The following is a 24,008-nucleotide window of genomic DNA, read 5'->3' on the forward strand; positions in this document are numbered from 1 at the left end:
ATGGAACACCAACCATGTCAAAGGACCCAACGGGGTTCTAACTAGCAACAGCCACAACTGTGGTCGAACAACAATACTGGGTGGGTGCTGTGTCCCCCAATGAAGAGCGAGAAAGAGATTTTACTGGTAAGTTATACAAAAATCTCCCTTTCTCGCCCAATTCATTGGGGGACACAGGAACCGTGGGACATCCAAAAGCAGCCCACGGGGAGGGAAAAACCAAAGACCCATGGAAGCAAGTGTCCCTGCTGGTATCTAAGAAACTGCCGCCTGCAAGACCATGTGTCCGCCGATGCATAAGTATGCACCTGGTAAAATTTTTTGAATGTGTGTAAGGAGTACTGGAAGCCGCGTTACACAACTGTGCAGCCGAAGCGCGATGCCTCAGAGCCCAAGAAGCGCCCACCGCTCAATAGAGCGAGCCGTGACACCTAAGGGCGGAACCCCGCACAGGGTGCGGAATGGTACAGCATTTGCAGACTGAATCCCTCGTGCAATTGCCACCTTGGAGGCCGCCAATCCACTGCGTGGAACCTCCGGATGACAAAAAAAGGGGGGTTCTGTACGCCAGAAGGAACTGGAGGTCGCCAAAAAGATCAGAGCCCTGACGTCAATGACGTAACTCCCTTCCCTAGGGATTGAGGAGAGGGACAGTAAAGGAAGGGCAATTTCTACATTGATGTGGAAGACAGAGACCACCTTCAGGAGAAAAAGGAAGGGTTCACTGCAAGAGAGCACCCCCAACTCGAACACCCGTCTGGTGGATGTGATAGCCACAAGAAAAAACTACCTTCTAGGACAGGAGCCGGAGAGAGATCTCCCCAAGGGCGCAAAGGGAGAAGACTGGAACGCTGAGAGAACTATATTCAGATCCCAAGGCTATAAAGGATGGTATGGAGGAACCGTATGTGCCACTCCCCGAAGGAAAGTTTCCATGGGCACCAGGGGAACCAGAGGACGCTGGAAGCTGCCCCAGGATAGAAGCGCCAACACCTGATCCATCAAGAAAACTAAGGGCTAAACCAAGGTCCACCCTGATTATAGAAAGGATAGGACCGTGGAGAGAGAAAAAAACGGAGTGAGGGAATGTCCCGGCTTTCACAGAAGCCCAGGAGGACTATAATAGGTCCTGAGCGGTGCAGGCTTCCCGGTCTGAATCATAGTGCGGATGACGTCCGCCCAAAAAATTTCCTCCACCTCAGGATGACGGTTTCAATAGCCACACCGTCAACCAAGACCCTAAATGCTGATGCAAGGCCGGACCCTGAAAGAAGGTCATCTCTGAGTGGCACTGACAAGGGACATCTCCTAGAAGGAGAACAAGGTCAGCGTACCACGCGCGACGGGGCCAATCCGGAGCGACTAGGATTTGTCGGAATGCCCTCCATCTGATCCTCCATAGAACCCTGGGTAGGAGAGAAGAAACACGTAAGGAGGGAGAACTCCCACCAAGGAGATGTCAGGGCATCCATGTCGTATGCTTCCGGAACTCCTGCCCGGGAGAGAAGGTGGGGAGCTTTCGTGTAGATACCGTTAGCACACCCAGACCAATGGAAGGAGTCCCCAAAGAAGGAGGGATGTGGAGGGCGCCACAGCCCAGCAGTAGGGACCGGAGCGTGTCTGGAATGGAAGGCCACCAAAAGAATACCCCGTGCAATGCAGATGACGGAAGGTAGTAACATGGGAACTACCAAGGCATGCGGGGTGTCTATAAACCATGATCCAGAGGAGGAAAGGGACAGGGGAAGAATAGGCTAGGTCCAAGCCCATTTCCCGTCTGAGACTGGTGCTATACAGAAGTAGCCAGGGATTAAGTGGCTGCGCAAAGAACTCTGCCTGAGGAGGAAGCCAGGCAAGGGGAGTCACACTGTATTGCTAGCCCCATACCCCAGCAGAAGAGAGGGCCACCCGCAAGGCCACCAAACTCAGTGCTAGAAGTGCTAGAGTCCATCACCTGACGAAAGTATGTAGTGGTAACGCAATACCGCTCCCACAGTAGTAGCCAGCGCTTGCCCCGTCAGCGCAAAAACTGAGAGGGAGGCCTGAGACTATCCGTAGAAGCCACATACCATACTGCCCCAGTTTAAGTAGAACAACCTTAAAAACTCTACCTGGAACGGCGCTGAACAGGAGCAACTGCCAAGCTGGCGCCAGGGTAGGGCCCCTACCTGAGGGGATGTCCCACTGCAGCGACCACGAACTCGAGCATTAGCGAAAGGCTGCACCTGTGGAGAACACGCCGTAGCTGCTACCAGAGTGCCAGCATAACCACTTTCCCAGAGAAGGAGAAGTGGTGGATAGAGAATACACTCAGTGAAGCACTTGACTCGCTGGAACGTACTCACCATATATGTGCAATGGTGTACGCACTACTACTGATGTGAACAATATCATGACCGACTGGAACAATGGAGGCCCATGGAGACGGGAGTCTCTAGGACACAAGTGATGCTAGTAAACCCCCTGATAAGACAGAGGAGTTATAATCATGGCCAAAACCAGCACCAAAAGAACACAATGAGGAATAGCCACCGTATCCACTGGCAGCACTCATGTAGCACTAGAGTAAGAGTACCGGGCACTGTCGAGTACCGACTGTTGAATTGCCGTATCTGAAGATGTTCAGTTATTCCCCCGCTAGTGGATCACTTGGGAAAGGGGGTAAGGCAGGCAGGAAGCACAGTGATGTGCAACACTCCGCCTATGGAAGGATAGCGCGACAGTCGAACCGTATCCAATGGTTGTGCAATTACCCTACCTATAGAAGGTGGAATGCGTACGGAGTACTTAAGCCAGTGGTAGGGAAAATACCCCACCTAAGAAGGGGGGTTAATGCCCACGGCGAGAACTAGCGCATATGGCGAGTCCTGTACTCTGTGGGAGTGCAATTAGCAGCTAAGTAAGGGGGTAATGCATACAGCACACCTTGTAACCAGTGATAATGTCATCCCGCCACCTATGGAAGGAGCTAATGAATATGGCAAGTACTGAACCCAGTGGAGATGCAATTCCGCCACCTACAGAAGGGCAATGCATACGTCCAGCACTGAAATTAGTGTTATTGTACTTAGTCCATCTATGGCAGGGGACAATCTATAAGGTCAGTACTGTATCCCAAAGTAGTGCAATTACTCCGCCTAAGGAAGGGGGTAATGCCTACGACAAGTGCTGCTGGCCACCGTAGACGCAATCTTAGGAGATTGCTTCGGATTCATGTCAGGGTCTGAATCAGTGATTCTCCTCCCCCCCTCCCTCGGACGGACCCGCTCCTGTGAGAGAGGGTGCGCCTAAGTGTGACCCAGGGAGGATGGGAGGGGGTGTGGAGATATCTGAGGAGAAGATGACCTGCTGTGGTCCGCTAGCGCGCAGGTCTACCCTTCAGAATATCGCCCCTGGCAGTTGCGGACTGCGCAGGTGGGGACTTATCAACCAAACGACCCAGGGGGTGTAATGGGAATTCTAGAGGTCTGTCCACCGGATCGCGCAGGCGGTGCATTATCAATCCAACGACTCCGGAGGGTGGATCGCACAGGTGGAGAATTATCAACCAAACGACCACAGAGGGTGGACTGGGAGTTCCAGCGGATTGGGAATACTTCAGCTGTCCTCCACGGATCTGCGAAGGTGGAGAATTATCAACCAAACGGCCCCGGAGGGTGGATTGGGAACCGATATGACACGGGCCCAGCGTGATACTACCAGACAGGGTGGTCCTGCAGTAGTGAGGGCAGAGGAGGGGGACCCGTATGGCGCACATCTTTTTTATTTATTTATTTATTTATTTTTTTTAAACTAAGGTGCCGGCCTCAAGCGCACCAGAGGCAGGAAGGGGTTAGGTTTTTCCCATTAAAAAACCTGCACTAGAGCAGATCCCCAGATATGCCGGCCTAGAGGTGGCTGCAGAAAGGGTTAAGGCCAGTTGAGGACCGGGGGCGGAGCTCAGCATGTTTCTGGGGATAGGGAGTAGGGCGGGAATAATTCGCGCCAGAGAGGCCCCCCCACCTTCCAGGGGAAGAAGTTTGCGGCCTAGCAGGCCGCAAAATGGCGAACCTAGCCCCTGCGCACAGCCGATTAGGGCATGGTAGCCCTGCATCGGCCAGCCACATGAACAGAGCAGCAGGTGAATGCGCCAGCCCGGCAACGGACGGGGGCTGCACCCCACGGGCCGGGCGGACACCAGTGCGGGCCAGGCAAAGAATATTGCGGCCAGAGCACCGATGCGGTGCCGGACGAACGTATGCAGTTAACTCCGAAGGGGTTTAACTGCATACGTTCGGCCGGCACCGCATCGGTGCTCCGGCCGCGATATTCTTTGCCCGGCCTGCACTGGCGTCCGCATGGCCCGCGGGGTGCAGCTGGCGCCCGGCGTCCGCTCCCGAATTGGGTGACAATGATGTAGGTTCCTCAATAGTGGATGGCGCCGGCCCCTTCCGTATGTGGAAAATTACTGTCTGGGAGCGGGAGCCTCCTGTGCTCCCCTCTCTGCATGTGCGCTCCGGACGGCGGTATCAACCCCCCATGTGCCGATGTCCCTTCTTGGAGACAACAAGAGGGGGGAGTGAAGGGAATGACAAGAGGGGTGCTGATGGCTTTAGGGGAGCTGGGAATGGCCTCAGGGGAGCTGGAATTGGCCTCAGGGGAGCTGGAAATGGCCTCAGGGCATAAGTATGCACCTGGTTGTTGAAGACTATTACCACCAAGAGTGAGGGAGGGCCAGGAGGGTTAACATACTCACCTAGTCCCGTGTACTCACCTCTCTTCTCTTTCCTGCCGCCATCTTCACCCCTCCTCTGGTCCAGCAGGGTCACCCCTTCAGTTACTGGCACCGTAGTGGCAGGACGCTGGAAAAGGGGGGCTTGGATGGGTGACCCCTTGGCTGGCGTGATGCAGGGGAGCGAGGCTGCCCTGGTCCACCTTGTCTTCTGTGGGGGAGGCAGCAGTGCGGGAGACCGACACTGGCTCAACTCGACCCCGGGAGAGCAGGGAGGCGTGGCATCCACTGTTTTCCCATCTGAAAAAGAAGGGACAAAAAATAAACTAAAATAAAAAATCTTCAGGAGCTTCCCTGCAGAGAAGGGAGGTCTTGCCTCCTATTGACACTAGAAAAAACTGAAGCTCTCTCTCCAGGCTGGAGGGGGTATAGCTGCAAGGGGAGGAGCTAACAGCTTTTACTAGTGTCAACGGCTCCTAGAGGACATAGCTATACCCACGGTGATTGGGCAAGAAAAAGTATTGCAATACTCAATACCATTCAAGACCACGCAAAAAAAATAAAACACCAAAAAAACAGCGTGCATTTCGCATTTTATGGAACATCCGGCCCATAATAAACCAGTCCTATCCTATTTTTTGGGGGGACAAGGTGACAAAAAAATGGCGAATCGCGAAGTTACGGCGTTCACCGAATAGGAGATATTTTTTTATATTTTAATAGTTCACACTTTTTGGGGAGTGGTTATATGTAGTATGTTTATTTATTCATTGTTTATATATTTTATATGTAAAATTGGGAAAGGGGGTGATTTAAACTTAATATTTTGGTGTTTGTTTTTTTACTTTTTATTTAATAACCATTTTCCCCCTTAGGGGCTAGAACCTGGGATCTTTTCATCCCTTGTCCTATTCACCCTAATAGAGCTATATTAGGGGTGAATAGGACCTCACACTCTCCTTGCTGCCCTGTGTTCAGTACACACAGCAGCAGGGAGATTACCATGGCAGCCAGGGCCTGGCTGCCATGGTAACCGATCGGAGCACCAGGATTATACTGCTAGGGCTCCGATCAGAAGCTGCCACTACACCACCAATGAATGAAGAGGAAGGGAGGGGACCCTGTGGCCACTGCCACCAATGATTATAATACTGGGGGGAGGCGCGCTGCGCCACCAATGAAGATAAGTAACCTTTTAATACAAACATAGGCGGCGGGTGCCGGTAGCAGAATCACATAGCCGGCACCCGACCTCTATGACAGAGCGCTGCGATCCGGAACAGTTAATCCCTCAGGGTGTCGGCTATGTGATTCTGCTGCCGGCACTCTCTGCCTAAATTTGTATTAATGGGTGAGTTATCATCATTGGTGGCGCAGCGGCCACAACCCCTTCCCCTCCTCCACCCCTCTGTCTTCTTATTGGCAGCAGCAGTGGCACAGGTGGTGGGGAGAGACTTCTTCTTCCCTGTGCAGTAGCGCAGCCTAGTATCGGTAAATGTCAAATCCCGGTATCGAATCGATACCGGTACAAAAGTATAGATTGGGTATCGATAATTCGTTACCCGCTACAACCCTAATGCATAGTTCTTCTGGCTTCCCCAAGCGTTATTGCATATGTCTTTTTTTTACTATTCTACTAAACGGCAGACATAAGAACTGTGGTGACGTCTCTTAGCAGCTGACAATCCAACACTTCTCACTGGGAGACAAAGGGGGAGATTTATCAAGACCAGTGTTTTGTGTGCTGGTCTGAAAATGCCCTTACGAAGCCAGAAGCACACACCTTGTCATGTATCAGGCGCACCCTCCTGTAGTCCATGCTTCCCTAGATTTCTGTCTTTGTATGCACCTTTCGGAAAAGTGGCAAGGGCAGCATAAAAAAGCCACCTGCAACAATATTTTGTTGTAATGACATCTAAAACGTTGCAAACACAAGGGGGAGGGGTGCATTTACTAATTATGTTGCACCAGAATTATGGTGTAAAATACTTCAAAAATGCCTTTTTAATTTGCGCCAAATATATCAACTGCTTTCTCCTTATTTTTCACCAGAAAGAATGAAACAAGGCAGAAAAGTGTTCTGAATGTCAAAGTGGGAGGGGCTACCAAATTGGCGTATATTACGCCTCATTTATCAACTCTTGTTTAGCTTAAAAGGCACAAAATGTAGCAGTAGATTAAACGTGCTTCTGTGGTAGTGTAAACTATTAAAAAGATGCATGGCAGATCAGATAGATTCAACTCTTATTCAAAAAGTTGTAATTTTAGCGATTACGTGTCGCATATCGGCTTTAAAGGAGTCGTACATTCACAGATGCATTGTCGTAGATACAGTCAAATGTCTCATTCTAACACTTCAGCGTAAAAAATGTCGCATTTGTTTATAAAATGACAGATTCTTAGTTACAATTACAAAAGACACATTTTAAAAATAGCATGCGCCTTTTGATAAATGAGGTGAAAGAAATTACCACTTTTGATTCGTGATGTAAGGATTATTCTGGCGTAAAATACGCCATTATTGATAAATGTCCCCCAAGGTTTGCAACTTTTTTATGCCAAAAATCAAGTGCAGGAGGATGACAAATCCCCCCTATAGTAAGGGTTAAAGACGGTTTGATGACAATTATCACTTATGCACAGGATAAGTGATAAGTGTCTGATCACTGTGGGCCCGATCACTACAGCGGACACTGTGGTCAGCCTTCTACCGTACAAGAGGTATCGCTGTTATGGATGCCAAGGATCTCCTTCATTCTGAAAATCTGAAAGTTATGTGAGGCTCTGGAGAAACAGCACAAAGCAGGGTAATTACCTTGTTCTTTCAGTTTTCGAAGTAGTTTATCCAAGGCCACCATCTTACCACTGTTGTAGACAAGATGGGTGTCAGTGGTATAAGGGGGTCCTGGCTCAGCACCATCAAACAGGTACGGATGGTTGCAGCATTTGCGCAGTTGCATCAGTATATTTAACAAACGCATCTTGTCCATTTTCCCGGCAGAATTCAGAATGTCAATATCCTTCATTAAAATTTTTGTGTACCTAAAGAGACAGAAAAGGCTTTTAGTGGATGAGACTGGCAGGTAACACAACATCATGATAACAGGACATTCAGCATCTCTCTACTAACCAGCGTACAAAATGTATATTGGGTCGGTACCACAACTGGTATCAGGATTTTGATGACTGCATGATAGTAAAACATAACTAGCAATGCCCTAATAGAACGTCACGGTGCATTAACACGTGCTTTATTTTCTTTTTCCATGATTACCATAAAAAACTACTTTGCTATAAGCGCTGTTCAAAAAAAAAAAAAAAAAACGTGCAGATATCTGAAACCAACTTTTTCGGCAGGACCAGACGACAATGTAATGTGTATGTGTAGCTCCTGACTTTTCCCTGACAAATGATGACGGGGGAGCCGCCACCAGAGATGTCTCATAACAGCTTTCTCTTCTCTCCATTGAAAATACATATGCTCAGCTAAACGTCACATCTATGTGCTCTGGGACGTCGGGAGATACAGCTGTAGGCCAAATGATGGTTTGGCTGACAGGTACTGAAGGTGTATGGGCACCATTACCCTCTGCAGATTACAATGACTAATTATGGCAGCGTGTACTCTCTACATGATGCAAGGAACTGTTGTGATGGCACTCAGCACATTACAAATGTCCTCGGCAGCACCATACAAGAAGAATTATGCTGGAGGGCGCACACAGCTACCTTGGAGTTCCTCATAACTGTGAATACTATTCCTTTATGTAGTGAATAGAGCACTGCAATACTTATGGTCATTAAAGTGGTATTCCAGTTCAGCCATTCATGACTGAGATTGCAATACCTGCCATGTGTTCAGTATTGCAGTATTGATACTGATGACCTATCCTCAGACTCCCGGCACCCCTACCCCCCCACCTTGATCAGCTGGTAGAAGAGAAAGCCGAGCTCCTGTGTTCTCTTCTCTGTTTACCTGATCACCATTGGCATCGCAGCTGTAAGCAGTGTATGAATTCCACAGAGTTAGGGCTCTTTCACACTTGCGTTCTTTTCTTACGGCATACAGTTCCGTCGTCGGGGCTCTATGCCAGAATTATCCTGATCAGGAATATCCCCATGCATTCTGAATAAAGTGAAATCCGTTCAGGATGCATCAGGATGCCTTCAGTTCCGTAACGGAACGTTTTTTGGCCAGAGAAAATACCGCAGCATGCTGCGCTTTTTGCTCCGGCCAAAAATCCTGAACACTTGCCTCAAGGCCGGATCCGGAATTAATGCCCATTGAAAGGCATTAATCCGGATCCGGCCTTAAGCTAAACGTCGTTTCGGCGCATTACCGGATCCGACGTTTTGCTTTTTCTGAATAGTTACCATGGCTTCCAGGACTCTAAAATCCTGGTTGCCATGGTAAAGTGTAGTGGGGAGCGGGGGAGCAGTATACTTACCGTCCGTGCGGCTCCCGGGGCGCTTCAGAGTGACATCAGGGCGCCCCACGCGCATGGATGACGTGTCGAATGGATCACGTCATCCATGCGCATGGGGCGCTCTGACGTCATTCTGGAGCGCCCCGGGAGCCGCACGGACTGTAAGTATACTGCTCCCCCGCTCCCCACTACTACTATGGCAGCCCTGGACTTTAATAGCGACCTGGGTGCCATAGTAACACTGAACGCATTTTGAAGACGGCTCCGTCTTCAAATGCTTTCAGTTCACTTGCGTTGTTACGGATCCGGCGGGCACCTCCGGCAAATGGAGTGCACGACGGATCCGGACAACGCAAGTGTGAAAGAGCCCTTAACCGTCACAGTCATAACACGTTAACTAGTTATGATAACTTACCAAGTGTGTGTGTTAACTCCCATTTAATTGAATGAAAAGGAGCAGTTGTAGTTACACTTTGCCCCATTCAATGGAACAGTAATTACATCTGCTCGCCACTGCGATGTCCATGGCAAGCAGATAAACTGTGAAGAGAGCGAGCACTGCCTTCTCTAACCGGACAACCCCTTTAAGAATTACATTAATTAAATCAATATAATATAGAATCAGACAACTTTCTGGCGTAAAAAAGACGGCTTTTCCCCCTTTATGCTAAGCTGGCCTTTTTCTAAAAAGTGGTCTGCAAGGGGACGTGGTCTGACTAATAGGGATGAGCAAATCGAATGAAACATCCAAAGTCGATTCGCATAAAACTTTGTTAGAATACTGTACGGAGCGAGCGCTCCATACAGTATTAGAATGTATTGGCTCAGATGAGCCAAAGTTATTACTTCGCAAAGTCTTGCGAGACTTCGAGTAATAACTTCAAAAATAAATTTCTACTGTAAAAAAACATTTTACCGAACTCAGGTTCGGTTCCAAGGTTGGAACAGAACCCAAGTTCGGTAAAAGTTTTTTTTTTTACAGCTCCCGCTCCGTACAGTATTTTAAAGTTTTTTGCGAATCGACTTTGGATGTTTCATCTGAAGTCGATTCGATCATTCCTACTGACTAATTTAAGATCACTTACACCAGAAAAGTAGGAGTTTTTGTGCTTAACTGTACAATCCTTTTCTCGCCAAGTTCATTGGGGGACACAGGAGACCATGGGGTATAGCTGCTGCCACTATGAGGCGACACTATGCAAAAAAGTGTTAGCTGCTCCTCTTAGCTTTACCTCTCCTGCATACACTGAGCTAATCAGTTTGTACAAAAGCAGTAGGAGCAGCCAGGAGAAGCCAACAGAAAACAAGAGTAAGAAGAGAGTTGATGATGGGTCAGAACCAAGAAAGGTGGGACCCATCAGGAAGAGCCAGCAATGTATTTACTGGTTAGGAGCTGTGTCCGGAATGAACACAGCAAAAAAAGGATTTTACAGGTAAGCACAAAAAGGGTTAATTACTCTTACCAGTAATTGGATTTTCCAATAGCCTCCACAATGGGCACTCACAGGAGGGTGTCCCCGCCTCCCCAGGACAGGAAACAACGTAGAAGCTCAAGTTTAAAAGGCCCCCTCCCTTTACCTGCTTCAGTTAATGACATAGGACACATTAGTAATGCAAAGAAAGTGTATTTAAAGGGATTCTGTCATCAAGATTTTCGATATATCAGCTCTTTTAGATTTGAAGATGCTTCTACCATTTTTTTACTCCAAACACCTTGTATTACCTGATCTTTGGTGTGGCCTCTCCATCCGCGATTGCTGGAGTCGGTAGAAATAGCGAATTGATTTATGTGTCACCAAAATACTCTTGACTGAAGATTTTTTCTTATTTTCCACCACAGGAGACTACTTTACCTTTAAAGGAACTTTTAGGGGGCGTGGCTAGGCTGCCGAACGAGATGGCCGCTTGAGTGAAGAGCTCCTGCACCTCAGCGACTACAATCTAGCCTGCTCGTTTCTATCCACCGCAAAAACATCATTCTCCTACCTTCCCAGATGCTCTACTCCTCTGCAGTCGCAATGGGGAAATCGAGGAAGCACCTGCAGAAGTTGCAGGATGGGAATCTTGAGAATTACTTTGACTGGGGACGGTCTAAAGATGGCGCCGATGGTACAGACAGGCCGGCACTGGGATCCCCCATTAGCGCGATGTCACCAGCGCTCACAGCCCGCTCACCCTCCCCACCGATCTTACCAGGCAGCACTGACCTGCCACATGTGTCTCCCCCGTCGCTTCCACCGACTCCAGAGGAAGCCAGAGTTCTGCAGCACAGCACACAAGGGATCCAAGATGGCGCCCGCTCCATGGCGCAGCAAGAGCAGCCGCTCAGCCTCCAACGCCAGCAACCGATACAACGGCAACTGAGTGAGTACACCCCGCACATCACTGCACCCCTGGATCCCTTTCAATCACTCCCTACCTCAGATAAGCCAGTCACTGAGGACTCTCTTAAGAACATGCTTCTTGCCCTGAAATCTTCCCTGCAGGCAGACATAGCAGGACTGATTAACCCTCTATCCGCCAGGCTGCAAACCACAGAGGATAAAGTGCAGCATGTGGAGGTGAAAATGGGCGAATTTGCCGAATCACAAAATGCCATAATTGATGCTCATAACGCCATGGCTGATGAGCTGGAGGCTATTAAATGGAAAATGGCGGATCTAGAAGACCGTTCCAGACGGAACAATGTCAAATTTAGGGGTATTCCTGAGGATGTAGCCCCACAAGATCTGCAAACGTACCTGAAAGGGCTAATAAAAGCTCTACTGCCACAGATCCCAATCCCTGATATGATCATTGATAGAGCCCACAGGCTTCCTAAACCTCCACACCTGGGCCCTAATATACCGTGTGATACTTTAGCGCTTATTCATTTCTTCCATACCAAAGAAGCAATTATGGCTGCAGCAAGAAATAAGACTGCATTACCTGCGCCGTATCAGAAGATTAAACTATTCACAGACCTCTCCATGGTCACCCTCCGTCGACGCAGAGCACTTCCACCTATCACAACAGCCTTAAGAGATAATGACTTCCCGTACAAATGGGGCTCTCCTCTAAAGATCCTCGTCCGCAAGAATGGACAAACGCACGCCATCAAAACCCTGGAAGAAGGGAAGCAATTACTTCACCTCTGGCAGATTCCACTGTCCTCCAGCAATGTGGGAACTGACCCCACCACCAAAGCTTCCGAGGATCCACTTATAATGGAGGGCTGACCCCCGATGCCTAGTAAATAGAAACTTCTACAAAGGAGCTGAATAGCTTTGTTCATCATATTGGGACTTCCAGTGTTTTATGTTCGGGCGCTGAACCAGCAGAGTTTATATATAATTGGGTGCAGGTCCCTCTGTCACCATTACCCTTTTGAATTTACTTTAATCTAGTGTTGAACTTTCGCCCTGTCTTCACCTAGACGGTTATATCCGTCCTGTTCAATACCTACTGAGTCTTAGACGGATATTTAAGTTATATTTGTTTGTTTGTTATTCTTTCCTCCCTCCCTCCCTCTCTCCTCCCTCTCTTCCCCGGTGTTGAACCATAAGTGCCAGCAATCCCTGTCTCATTGATATTGAATTCTTATACGGTGTTTACACACCGAAATCTGAATTGGTAGTTCCCTCTTGACATCATGGGTCTTAAAATCATGTCCCTTAATGTTAAAAGCTTGAACTGCCCTCAGAAGAGGTCTTATATGTGCAAAGAAGCTTTAGCAGCTAACGTTGATGTTTTGTGTATTCAGGAGACTCATCTACTACAAGCAGATGCTGACAGAGTGCACCATCGCCTATTTCCTGATATCCTGCATTCACATTGTAACAAGAAAAAGAGAGGTACCCTGATCGCGGTAAAAAACACTGTCGCCTACACTCATATTAAGTCTAAAATTGACCCACACGGTCGATATATTATCCTAGTCTGCTCCATTAATAACATTATATATACGCTAGTTAACCTACAGTCATGTGAAAAAATTAGGACACCCTTTGAAAGCATGTGGTTTTTTGTAACATTTTTAATAAATGGTTATTTCATCTCCGTTTCAACAATACAGAGAGATTAAAGTAATCCGACTAAACAAAGAAAACTGAAGAAAAGTCTTTTCAAGATCTTCTGTAAATGTCATTCTACAAAAATGCCTATTCTAACTGAGGAAAAAGATAGGACACCCTTGCCCCTAATAGCGAGTGTTACCTCCTTTGGCTGAAATAACTGCAGTGAGACGGTTCTTGTAGCCATCTACCAGTCTTCGACATCGGTCTGAGGAAATTTTACCCCACTCCTCAATGCAGAACTTTTTCAGCTGTGAGATGTTTGAGGGGTTTCTTGCACGTACAGCCCTTTTCAAGTCACCCCACAGCATCTCAATGGGATTCAAATCTGGACTTTGACTTGGCCATTCCAGGACTCTCCATTTCTTCTTTTTCAGCCAATCTTTGGTTGATTTACTAGTATGTTTTGGGTCATTGTCATGTTGCATGGTCCAGTTCCGCTTCAGCTTTAATTTTCTAACTGATGGTCTCACATGTTCTTCAAGCACCTTCTGATACACAGTAGAATTCATCGTGGATTCTATGATGGTGAGCTGACCAGGTCCTGCTGCAGCAAAGCAGCCCCAAACCATGACACTTCCACCTCCATGCTTCACAGTTGGTATGAGGTTCTTTTCTTGGAATGCTGTGTTTGGTTTACGCCAAACATGTCCTCTGCTGTTGTGTCCAAATAATTCAATTTTGGACTCATCTGTCCAAAGAACATTATTCCAGAAGTCCTGGTCTTTGTCAACTTTATCGCTGGCAAATGTCAGTCTGGCCTCGATGTTTTTCTTGGAAAGCAAAGGTTTCCTCCTTGCACACCTCCCATGCAAGTTAAACTTGTACAGTCTCTTTCTGATTGTAGAGGCATGTACTTCTACATCAACAGTAGCCAGAGCCTGCTGTAGTTCTCGAGATGACACTTTAGGGTTTTTGGATACCTCTTTTAGCATCTTGCGGTCTGCTCTTGGGGTGAACTTGCTGGGGCGACCAGTCCTGGGCATGTTGGCAGTTGTTTTGAAAGCCCTCCACTTGTAGACTATCTTCCGGACAGTGGAATGGCTGATTTCAAAATCTTTTGAGATCTTTTTAAATCCCTTCCCAGACTCATAGGCTGCTACAATCTTTTTTCTGAAGTCCTCTGACAGCTCTTTTGCTCTCACCATGGTGCTCACTCTCACTTCAACAGTCAGGAGCACACCAAACTAAATGTCTGAGGTTTAAATAGGGCAAGCCTCATTCAACATGCAGAGTAACGATCTACTAATTATGTGCACCTGGTGTGATATACCTGTGTGAGATCTGAGCCAATTTAAGAGGGAATACATGTGAGGGTGTCCTATCTTTTTCCTCAGTTAGAATAGGCATTTTTGTAGAATGACATTTACAGAAGATCTTGAAAAGACTTTTCTTCAGTTTTCTTTGTTTAGTTGGATTACTTTAATCTCTCTGTATTGTTGAAACGGAGATGAAATAACCATTTATTAAAAATGTTACAAAAAACCACATGCTTTCAAAGGGTGTCCTAATTTTTTCACATGACTGTATATGCCCCCAATTCATATCAGTTAGCTTTTTTACATAAACTTGTGCGCAACGTGAACAGGCTTAAACAAGGGAAATTGGTTGTATGCAGGGATTTCAATACTGTTCTGCATCCCAATATTGATTCCTCATTTTCCGCCAGACGCTCTGATGCGGGAGTTGCCACTTTCCTGCACTCTAAGGGTCTCACGGACGTGTGGAGAGCGCAGCACAGCCTTGAGAGAGATTATACCTTTTTCTCTCCAATACATCTGTCCTACTCACGAATAGACATGTTTGTGGTAGATCACACAACCTTACTTCATACTATTTCAACTGATATTGGCCTCATTAAATGGTCTGACCATGCCCCAATTACTATCACCCTAGAAGAGCAGTTTCAATCCATTAGACCACCTATTTGGAGGAATAATACATTTCTCTTTAATAACCCAACCCCTGTCTCTGAGCTTTCTGCACAGTTGAATGAATACTTCCAATTTAACAACGGTTCGGTTTCTAATAAATTTGTCTTATGGCAAGCCCATAAAGCGTATATACGAGGCTCTCTAATCAAACTGAACTCTGTTGTGAGGAAGCGCAGAGAACGGGACATTACACAAACCTTAGAATGTATCGCCAGACTGGAGGCAACTAATAAACCGGCCCCAACATATCAGTGCTCCAATGAGCTTAGAGAGGCACGTAATAAGCTTAGTAGCCTACTTCTTCAAAACTATCATAAGTCTCTCTTAAGGCTTCGCTCCAAATACTATTACCAAAGCAATAAAGCTGGCAGACTCCTAGCACAACAACTAAAATCTCAACAATCAAAATCGAAAATTCCACATCTGTTACCCTGAGAATAAAGCAAAACTGACAGACCCCCGAGAGATTGCTAACCAATTTAAATTGTATTACCAGTCGCTTTACAATTTGAAGGAGACAACTCCTCTTCCCGGTGATTACTCTACTTTGGTGGAAAATTTCCTCACTCAGGCGTCTCTCCCGGCTCTCTCTCAGACACAATTACAGTCCCTCAATACACAATTCTCGCTTGCTGAAATTAATAAGGTTATCAAATCCCTTAAGATAGGTAAATCCCCAGGTCCTGATGGACTCTCTAATGAATATTTTCGCCACTTCCAGAGTACTCTTGCTCCCTACATGCTTGAAATATTTAAGTTAGTGCAAGACGGTCATCCTTTTCCCCCAGATATGTTGGAAGCACTAATAGTCACTATCCCGAAACCAGGAAAAACTCCAGATGTTCCCCAGAATTTCCGCCCTATCTCGCTGCTCAACTCTGACATAAAAATTTTTGCCAAAATTATTGCCAATAGATTAGCTCCACTCCTCCCCTCTCTGATTCACCCTGACCAAACTGGGTTTGTGAACGGCCGACTAGCGTCTGACAACACTAGGTGGATTGTTGACTTATTTAATTATGCTGAAATACATAGCCTCCCAATGCTTGCGATCACATTAGATGCAGAAAAGGCATTTGACCACCTGCATTGGGATTACACATTCTCTGCTCTCCGGCAGATGGGTTTCTCAGGGCAGATTCTGCAGACTATCTACAGCTTATATTCCTCTCCATCCGCGAAAGTCTGGGTTAATGGTGTGGTGTCAGATCCCTTCAAAATTACCAATGGAACCAGACAGGGATGCCCCCTGTCCCCCTTATTGTTTATCTTGGCATTGGAACCCCTAGCACAATCCATAAGAAACTCACCTTCAATAGCCGGAATGGAAATAGGAGGCAGATCCCATAAGATCACACTCTATGCGGATGACATCATCCTTACGTTAACCAACCCCAGTAACTCGTTGGACGCTGCTCTAGATACTATCTCACAATATGGGTCTCTTTCCTACTATAAAATTAATAGCGCCAAGTCTCAGGCTTTACCTATCAATATTCCGCCAGATGAGGTTGCTTCCCTGAAATCCTCTCAGGACTTAGACTGGCAAACTTCTGAAATCCCATACCTAGGTGTTAAGATAACCTCTCCTTGTTCCTTGCTTTATAATAGAAACTATCTCCCCCTTCTCGATACCATGATAAAAGACCTTAACAGTTTTTCTATGAAGGCTTTATCCTGGGTAGGTAGAGTAGCATCATTTCAAATGATGACCCTCCCCAAATTTATTTACATATTTCGAGCCCTCCCAATCCCAATTCCTATGACATTCTTTAAAAAAGCACAGATGACCTTGGGTAAATACATTTGGGGTCTGACCAAGCCGAGAGTAGCACGGACACTATTATCCAAAAAGAAGCAAGTGGGCGGACTAGGCCTCCCAGACATTAGAGATTATTTTCAAGCAATAGCACTCTCCTTTGCCCGTGAATGGTGGTCCCCGGATGACAATAAGGCCTGGATCCAGATTGAACAACACACTATAAAACGAGCTTCATTGAAGGATTACCTGATCCATCTGTTGTGGAATCCATCAAGGCCAAGTGGAGGCCTACTGACAATGAGACTAATTAGTAGCCTGTGGTCTTCCATACATAAAATACAGAGTGATAAGGTGGCCACTCTTCTCCCACAAGCCACTATAGGAACAATAGAACTGACCATCCCTGACATCAACTTGACGGTCTGGCGAGAGAGGGGAATCACTTCTGTCTCCCAGATTATGTCGAATGGCTGTCTTCTCCCCTTTGAATCCATCCATCGCCTGTTCGCGTTGCCGCATACAGAATTCTATAACTTTCTTAGAGTCAGACATTTTATTGCTAAGATTACGCAAAATCCACCCTCCATAAACTCCGATATATGGAGACTGTTCCACTCCCCGTCTCTTTTTAAAAAGCATACTACGCGTTATGTGTATGATGTTTTGGGGGAAAAAGCTACTTTTACCAAAACTTTACCCATCAAAAAATGGGAAACAGAATTGGGGAAAACCTTTCTAGATGAGCATTGGTCTCAAGCTATTAGATTCCTAACCTCCAATTTCAAATGTGTCTCCCATTATGAAGCAGGGCTGAAGACCCTCTTGCATTGGTACTTCACTCCACAGAGACTGAGCAGGATCTACCCTACTGCTGGAGGGAATGCGGAGCTAGAGGCTCATTACTCCATATTTTATGGACATGCCCCATACTTACCCCATACTGGCGCAGTGTTTTTGATCTGATCACGGAGATAACCTCTCAGGTTGTTGACCCCCGTCCTGAACTGGCTCTTTTGTTTTTAGGCATACACAATATCCCCCCTGAATGCAGGAACCTAGTTGGACACATCCTACTTAGTGCTAAATTGGTTATCACACGTTACTGGAAACAAACAGTTTCACCAACTATAGCAGAGGTTATTCTAGAGATTAACAAGTCCTGTAGGTATGAAAGTCTAGTACCTTCCACGATTCTACCCCTGAAGTCTAGGCTACTCACTTGGAGCCCATGGCTCAATAACTGTAATTACTCAACCTGAATAATAGAAGATCCCTAGGCCTGAATTGAAATTTGAGTGTAGCAACAGGAATAAAGTAGAAAGGGCCCTTTGAATCAAGACAAACTGAGATTGGACTACCTCACTTCCCCCTCTTTCCCTCCCCGGTCTTACCTCTCCCCTTTTTACCTTTTACATTTTGATATTAAGGTCCAAATGTTGCGGACCCTACTTTTATACTATTATGCAAATTGCAAACCATTGATGTATCCAAATGTCTCTTCAGCAAGCCTATTGTATAGGCGTATATTGTTATGCTTTCTAATTTTGCGAATTATAGCTCAATTTGCCAACCATTGAAAACACCAATAAAAAAGAGTTATTCTAAAGGAACTTTTATCCTCTTGTCTAGGGTATTCTGATTTCCATCCCCAGTTTTCCAGGAGAAATGAATTGTGGACTTCAAATGGCCTAAAAGCATCATGATGTTCAAACTTTTCAGGTTTATTATTACTCTGTAAGAGTTGTTTGGTTTTCGAACTAAAAAGACCGGAGAATAAAACCCTGTTCCCTCCTGGTCTTTTGGTACCGGAATTATGACTTGTTTTTGTAGCAGCAATAATATTTCTGATTCCAGAGCCTGCTGTTTTTCTAGTCAACTCAAAGGCTTGTTGCTGGTGTAGAAATCTCGGGGAAGAGTAGCGAACTCTAGCTTGTAACCTTCTCTTATGGTATTTCTTACCCAAGAGGAGGTAGAAATGTTTTCCCAGGCCGAGCCAAATCTTTTTAATCTGCCTCCTACCTGAAATATGGCGTCATTGTGAAGACTTTGCAGTGGTTTCTGGGGTGAACAAAAAACCTTTCCCCTTTCCTCTTGAGGATTGCCATCTTCCAGAGATGTCTTTCCTCCTTTGATCTGATCTGGTCCTTTTTTGGCTCCGAAAGGACTGTCTTTGTTGTAAAAATTTTGAGTCTGAAGGGAATCCTTTTTTCCTGTCTGATGCCTTCTCCAAAATGTCATCTAAGGCTGAACCAAACAACTTATCCCCCTCACATGGAATGGAGCACAGACGACTCTTCGAGGTAGCATCCCCGGACCAGGATCTGAGCCATACAGCTCTACGAGTGGCATTCGATAAGGCAGCAGACCTAGCCGAGAGTCTTACTAGATCCACCGAGGCATCTGACAAAAGATTTGAGGCCTGCTTCAAAATAGGGATAGAGGCCAGGATCTCCTCTCTGGGGTACCTGCCGCCAGGTGTTCCTCCAGCTGGGTTAACCAGACCGATAATGATCTGGAGGTACAGGTAGCCTCTATACAAGGCCTCAGCATAGCTGCGTTTGTCTCCCATGCCCGCTTGAGAAGACCCTCACATTTCTTATCCATTGGATCCTTTAAGAGGCCCATGTCCTCAAAAGGTAAAGAAGTATTTTTTGATATGCGGGCAACTGGAGTGTCGATCTTGGAAACTTTATCCCTCGAGGATGAGTCTGATTCTGCAAAGGGGTATTTTCTTTTAAAGGCATTCGGAATTGTATTTCTCTTTTCTGGATTCTTCCATTCTTTAGCAATCAACATTTTAATGTTATTATGGACCGAGAAGACTTTCCTTTTCTTTTCTCCCAATCCTTAAAACATTTTATCCTGAACTGATTGAGATTCCTTTACGTCGTCAATGTTCATAGTAGCTCTTATTGTTTTTAATAATTTTTTATCTATTTTATCTTTGGGAATACAAATAGACTTCCCTGATTCGTCCTCAGAAGATTTAGACTCTGCCTGTGAAAATATTTCACACTCATCCGAGTCTCGATCACATGGGAATTCCGCTATCTGTGATCTCTGTGAGGTTGACGATTGGGGGGAACCTGTTGGTAATCTTGCGTCTATCACCGCGTTTACTTCCTCCTTGATCATATTTCTTATGGATTCTAGGAAGGATCGTGATTCTTTAGTTACTACTTTGTCTGTACACCTAGGACAGAGCGTCTTTTTAGACTTAGACGGCAGGGATTTTTTGCACATTGCACATTTTCTCTGCGCCGAATCTCCGCTAGAGGTCTTTACGCTGCTGGCCTCCCTGCCCTATAAAGTAAGATACATTTTTGGGCCGAATTAGCAACTAAGAATTTTAAATGAAGGCCAGCACCAACCCCAGTGGGAGAGAGAAACAATATAACTGTGCTCCCTCTTCCCTCACATAGAGGTAACATGTGAGACACAACTGTTAGGAGGAGGCTTACCAGGCTCTTGACAGCAGAAGGATCCACAGGTATGCGGGACATGTCAGGAACTTCCAAAGGAGCGGACATGCTGCACGTGCAGGACGCTGTCTACCGCACTCCCTGCTCCCGACATTCCTCTGATATCCACCAGGTCTCTGACGTCATGTGCTGGTAGAAGTGACGCGCAGAGACCTGGCAAAGCGGAACTCTACCCAGAAGTTCCGGCCTGTTAGGCGCATGCGCGTGCGATCCTTCGCTTCCCCAGGTACCGTCACCGGGGAAGCGAATTCCCGGCGCCATCTTCACTAAAGGGCTTGCGCCAAAGGAACTGGACAGAGGCGCCAGGCCCTCTTCAATCGCCGTTTCCTGCACAGACCCTCCCGAATGGAGAAACTGACAGGCCGCGCGAAACTTCACTTGTGCTCCCGACACTGCAGGAGTGGCTTCCATGCGATCCCTTGAGGACAGGAAACAACAACTGAAGCAGGTAAAAGGAGGGGGCCTTTTAAACTTGAGCTTCTACGTTGTTTCCTGTCCTGGGGAGGCGGGGACACCCTCCTGTGAGTGCCGTTGTGGAGGCGTCGGGGAAAAATCCTATTTTCTCGCTCGTATGATTGGGGGACACAGGAGACCATGGGACATTGTAAAGCAGTACCATGGAGAGGGAACAAAAAAAAACTGAACAAATCTAAGGCTGGCCATAAGATCCCGAAAGATGCACAGGAACCCTGAATAGGACAGGAAGAGCATGAACCAGACAGGCCAGCCAGAGAGTATAGCACACAGCAACGACAGATCGGGCCGACAGAAGAAAACCCAGTTAAACAAAGCCGAAGGGCTGAAGCTACATCAGAAGATGTGGATAGCAGCACAGAACATCCACAAGAGGGATAAGCAATTCTGACGAACTAAAATGATGTCCGGACAGAACCTGTGGATATCGAGGACCACAGAACTGCTGTGAAAGACCGGACTGGAAAGCCAGGATGTCTTGCATGACAATAGGCCACACAGAAAAACCGAGAGAGGTCTACCCAATAGAAATGGGTCTGTTAGATCCGGGTACGTCTAAGACCAGGCCAACAAGCAATAGGAGGATCCAGACAAAACTCTACCAAATGTGTAAGTCCCAGGAAGGGAGGTTTCAACATAGGGAAAAAACATGGTAATCTGAAAGGAATCAACTGGGCAGTAGGCAGAGAACCAGTTCTGGAGAGACCTCACCGGTAGAGGAGACATCTGTGGGCTAATTCATAAGAGAAAATAGGGATGGTCACGGAAGATGAAGCCACAATGAGAACTGGAATAGGTGGTATGGAAAAACCATATGCGAATGGTGAGTAGTCTGGAAGGAAAAATAGTGTCCTCAGGGAACAGTAATATCCCAGCCACACTGAAGAGAGAAAGAGCCGCACAAACTTCCGTCACTAGATAAAAGGAAGACTGAATGATGCCGGATCCCGGACAACAGCATGACAGCTGCTAGGAAGCACAGCAAGGACAGGGTAACTGCACTGAAAAAAGAAAGCAGGCGTAAGAGAACACATACGTACACCAGGGATATCTGGGGATGTCGCTATGGGTACACTCATGGAAGCAGATTAAGAGTCGCAGCGTACACCTGGTAAAAAAATTAAAACTCCCTGAGAAGGTAATATGGCCGGCGGATGCCCACAGAGCCGCAGAGGATCGTTGTAAGTTCCCTAACAAGAGAAGCCGCCTGATACCCCACAGACGAAACTGTCTGGACCGGACAGCACTAAGGGCAGACTGAAGCGATGTCGATGCCAGAAACATCGGAGGAGGGCAGACTCATCAGACCATCTCCCACCCAGAGGAATGGACAAAGAGGCCAGAGATGGGTGAATACACCGCCCTAAGGGGAGTGTAAAGTCGATGTTCAACTCCACGGAAGTAAAAGCGAAAAAGACAGTCATGTAGAAAAAAATAGCGGCAGTGTGGGTGCTCGGGGGTAGTCATGGGCTGCTGGGTCTCACCACCTGCAGATGCTGTGTTGTGGTGGCTGCCATATGGTGCTATGCCAAATTAGTTTAGGGACCCAATCAAAAGAGGCCACTGTGACATGGCGAGTGGGCCTATGAATTTTGATCAAATTGTATTCAGGGAGTGCAGAATTATTAGGCAAGTTGTATTTTTGAGGATTAATTTTATTATTGAACAACAACCATGTTCTCAATGAACCCAAAAAAAACTCATTAATATCAAAGCTGAATATTTTTGGAAGTAGTTTTTAGTTTGTTTTTAGTTTTAGCTATTTTAGGGGGATATCTGTGTGTGCAGGTGACTATTACTGTGCATAATTATTAGGCAACTTAACAAAAAACAAATATATACCCATTTCAATTATTTATTTTTACCAGTGAAACCAATATAACATCTCAACATTCACAAATATACATTTCTGACATTCAAAAACAAAACAAAAACAAATCAGTGACCAATATAGCCACCTTTCTTTGCAAGGACACTCAAAAGCCTGCCATCCATGGATTCTGTTAGTGTTTTGATCTGTTCACCATCAACATTGCGTGCAGCAGCAACCACAGCCTCCCAGACACTGTTCAGAGAGGTGTACTGTTTTCCCTCCTTGTAAATCTCACATTTGATGATGGACCACAGGTTCTCAATGGGGTTCAGATCAGGTGAACAAGGAGGCCATGTCATTAGATTTTCTTCTTTTATACCCTTTCTTGCCAGCCACGCTGTGGAGTACTTGGACGCGTGTGATGGAGCATTGTCCTGCATGAAAATCATGTTTTTCTTGAAGGATGCAGACTTCTTCCTGTACCACTGCTTGAAGAAGGTGTCTTCCAGAAACTGGCAGTAGGACTGGGAGTTGAGCTTGACTCCATCCTCAACCCGAAAAGGCCCCACAAGCTCATCTTTGATGATACCAGCCCAAACCAGTACTCCACCTCCACCTTGCTGGCGTCTGAGTCGGACTGGAGCTCTCTGCCCTTTACCAATCCAGCCACGGGCCCATCCATCTGGCCCATCAAGACTCACTCTCATTTCATCAGTCCATAAAACCTTAGAAAAATCAGTCTTGAGATATTTCTTGGCCCAGTCTTGACGTTTCAGCTTGTGTGTCTTGTTCAGTGGTGGTCGTCTTTCAGCCTTTCTTACCTTGGCCATGTCTCTGAGTATTGCACACCTTGTGCTTTTGGGCACTCCAGTGATGTTGCAGCTCTGAAATATGGCCAAACTGGTGGCAAGTGGCATCTTGGCAGCTGCACGCTTGACTTTTCTCAGTTCATGGGCAGTTATTTTGCGCCTTGGTTTTTCCACACGCTTCTTGCGACCCTGTTGACTATTTTGAATGAAACGCTTGATTGTTCGATGATCACGCTTCAGAAGCTTTGCAATTTTAAGAGTGCTGCATCCCTCTGCAAGATATCTCACTATTTTTGACTTTTCTGAGCCTGTCAAGTCCTTCTTTTGACCCATTTTGCCAAAGGAAAGGAAGTTGCCTAATAATTATGCACACCTAATATAGGGTGTTGATGTCATTAGACCACACCCCTTCTCATTACAGAGATGCACATCCCCTAATATGCTTAATTGGTAGTAGGCTTTCGAGCCTATACAGCTTGGAGTAAGACAACATGCATAAAGAGGATGATGTGGTCAAAATACTCATTTGCCTAATAATTCTGCA

At 46.4% G+C, this 24,008-nt stretch overlaps 1 protein-coding gene across 1 annotated transcript in view; it reads right to left on the reverse strand.

Annotated features, from left to right (window-relative positions):
- The window catches only part of SMARCA1 (SWI/SNF related, matrix associated, actin dependent regulator of chromatin, subfamily a, member 1), a 213,767-nt gene that overhangs the window by 108,040 nt on the left and 81,719 nt on the right, over window positions 1-24,008 (reverse strand). The window contains exon 11 of the mRNA XM_040442707.1: window positions 7,527-7,753. Coding sequence (XP_040298641.1) covers window positions 7,527-7,753 — 227 coding nt within the window. The remainder of the gene's footprint in view (window positions 1-7,526; window positions 7,754-24,008) is intronic.

The sequence above is a fragment of the Bufo bufo genome, chromosome 8 (assembly GCF_905171765.1).
Source record: "Bufo bufo chromosome 8, aBufBuf1.1, whole genome shotgun sequence".
Lineage (NCBI taxonomy): Eukaryota > Metazoa > Chordata > Amphibia > Anura > Bufonidae > Bufo > Bufo bufo.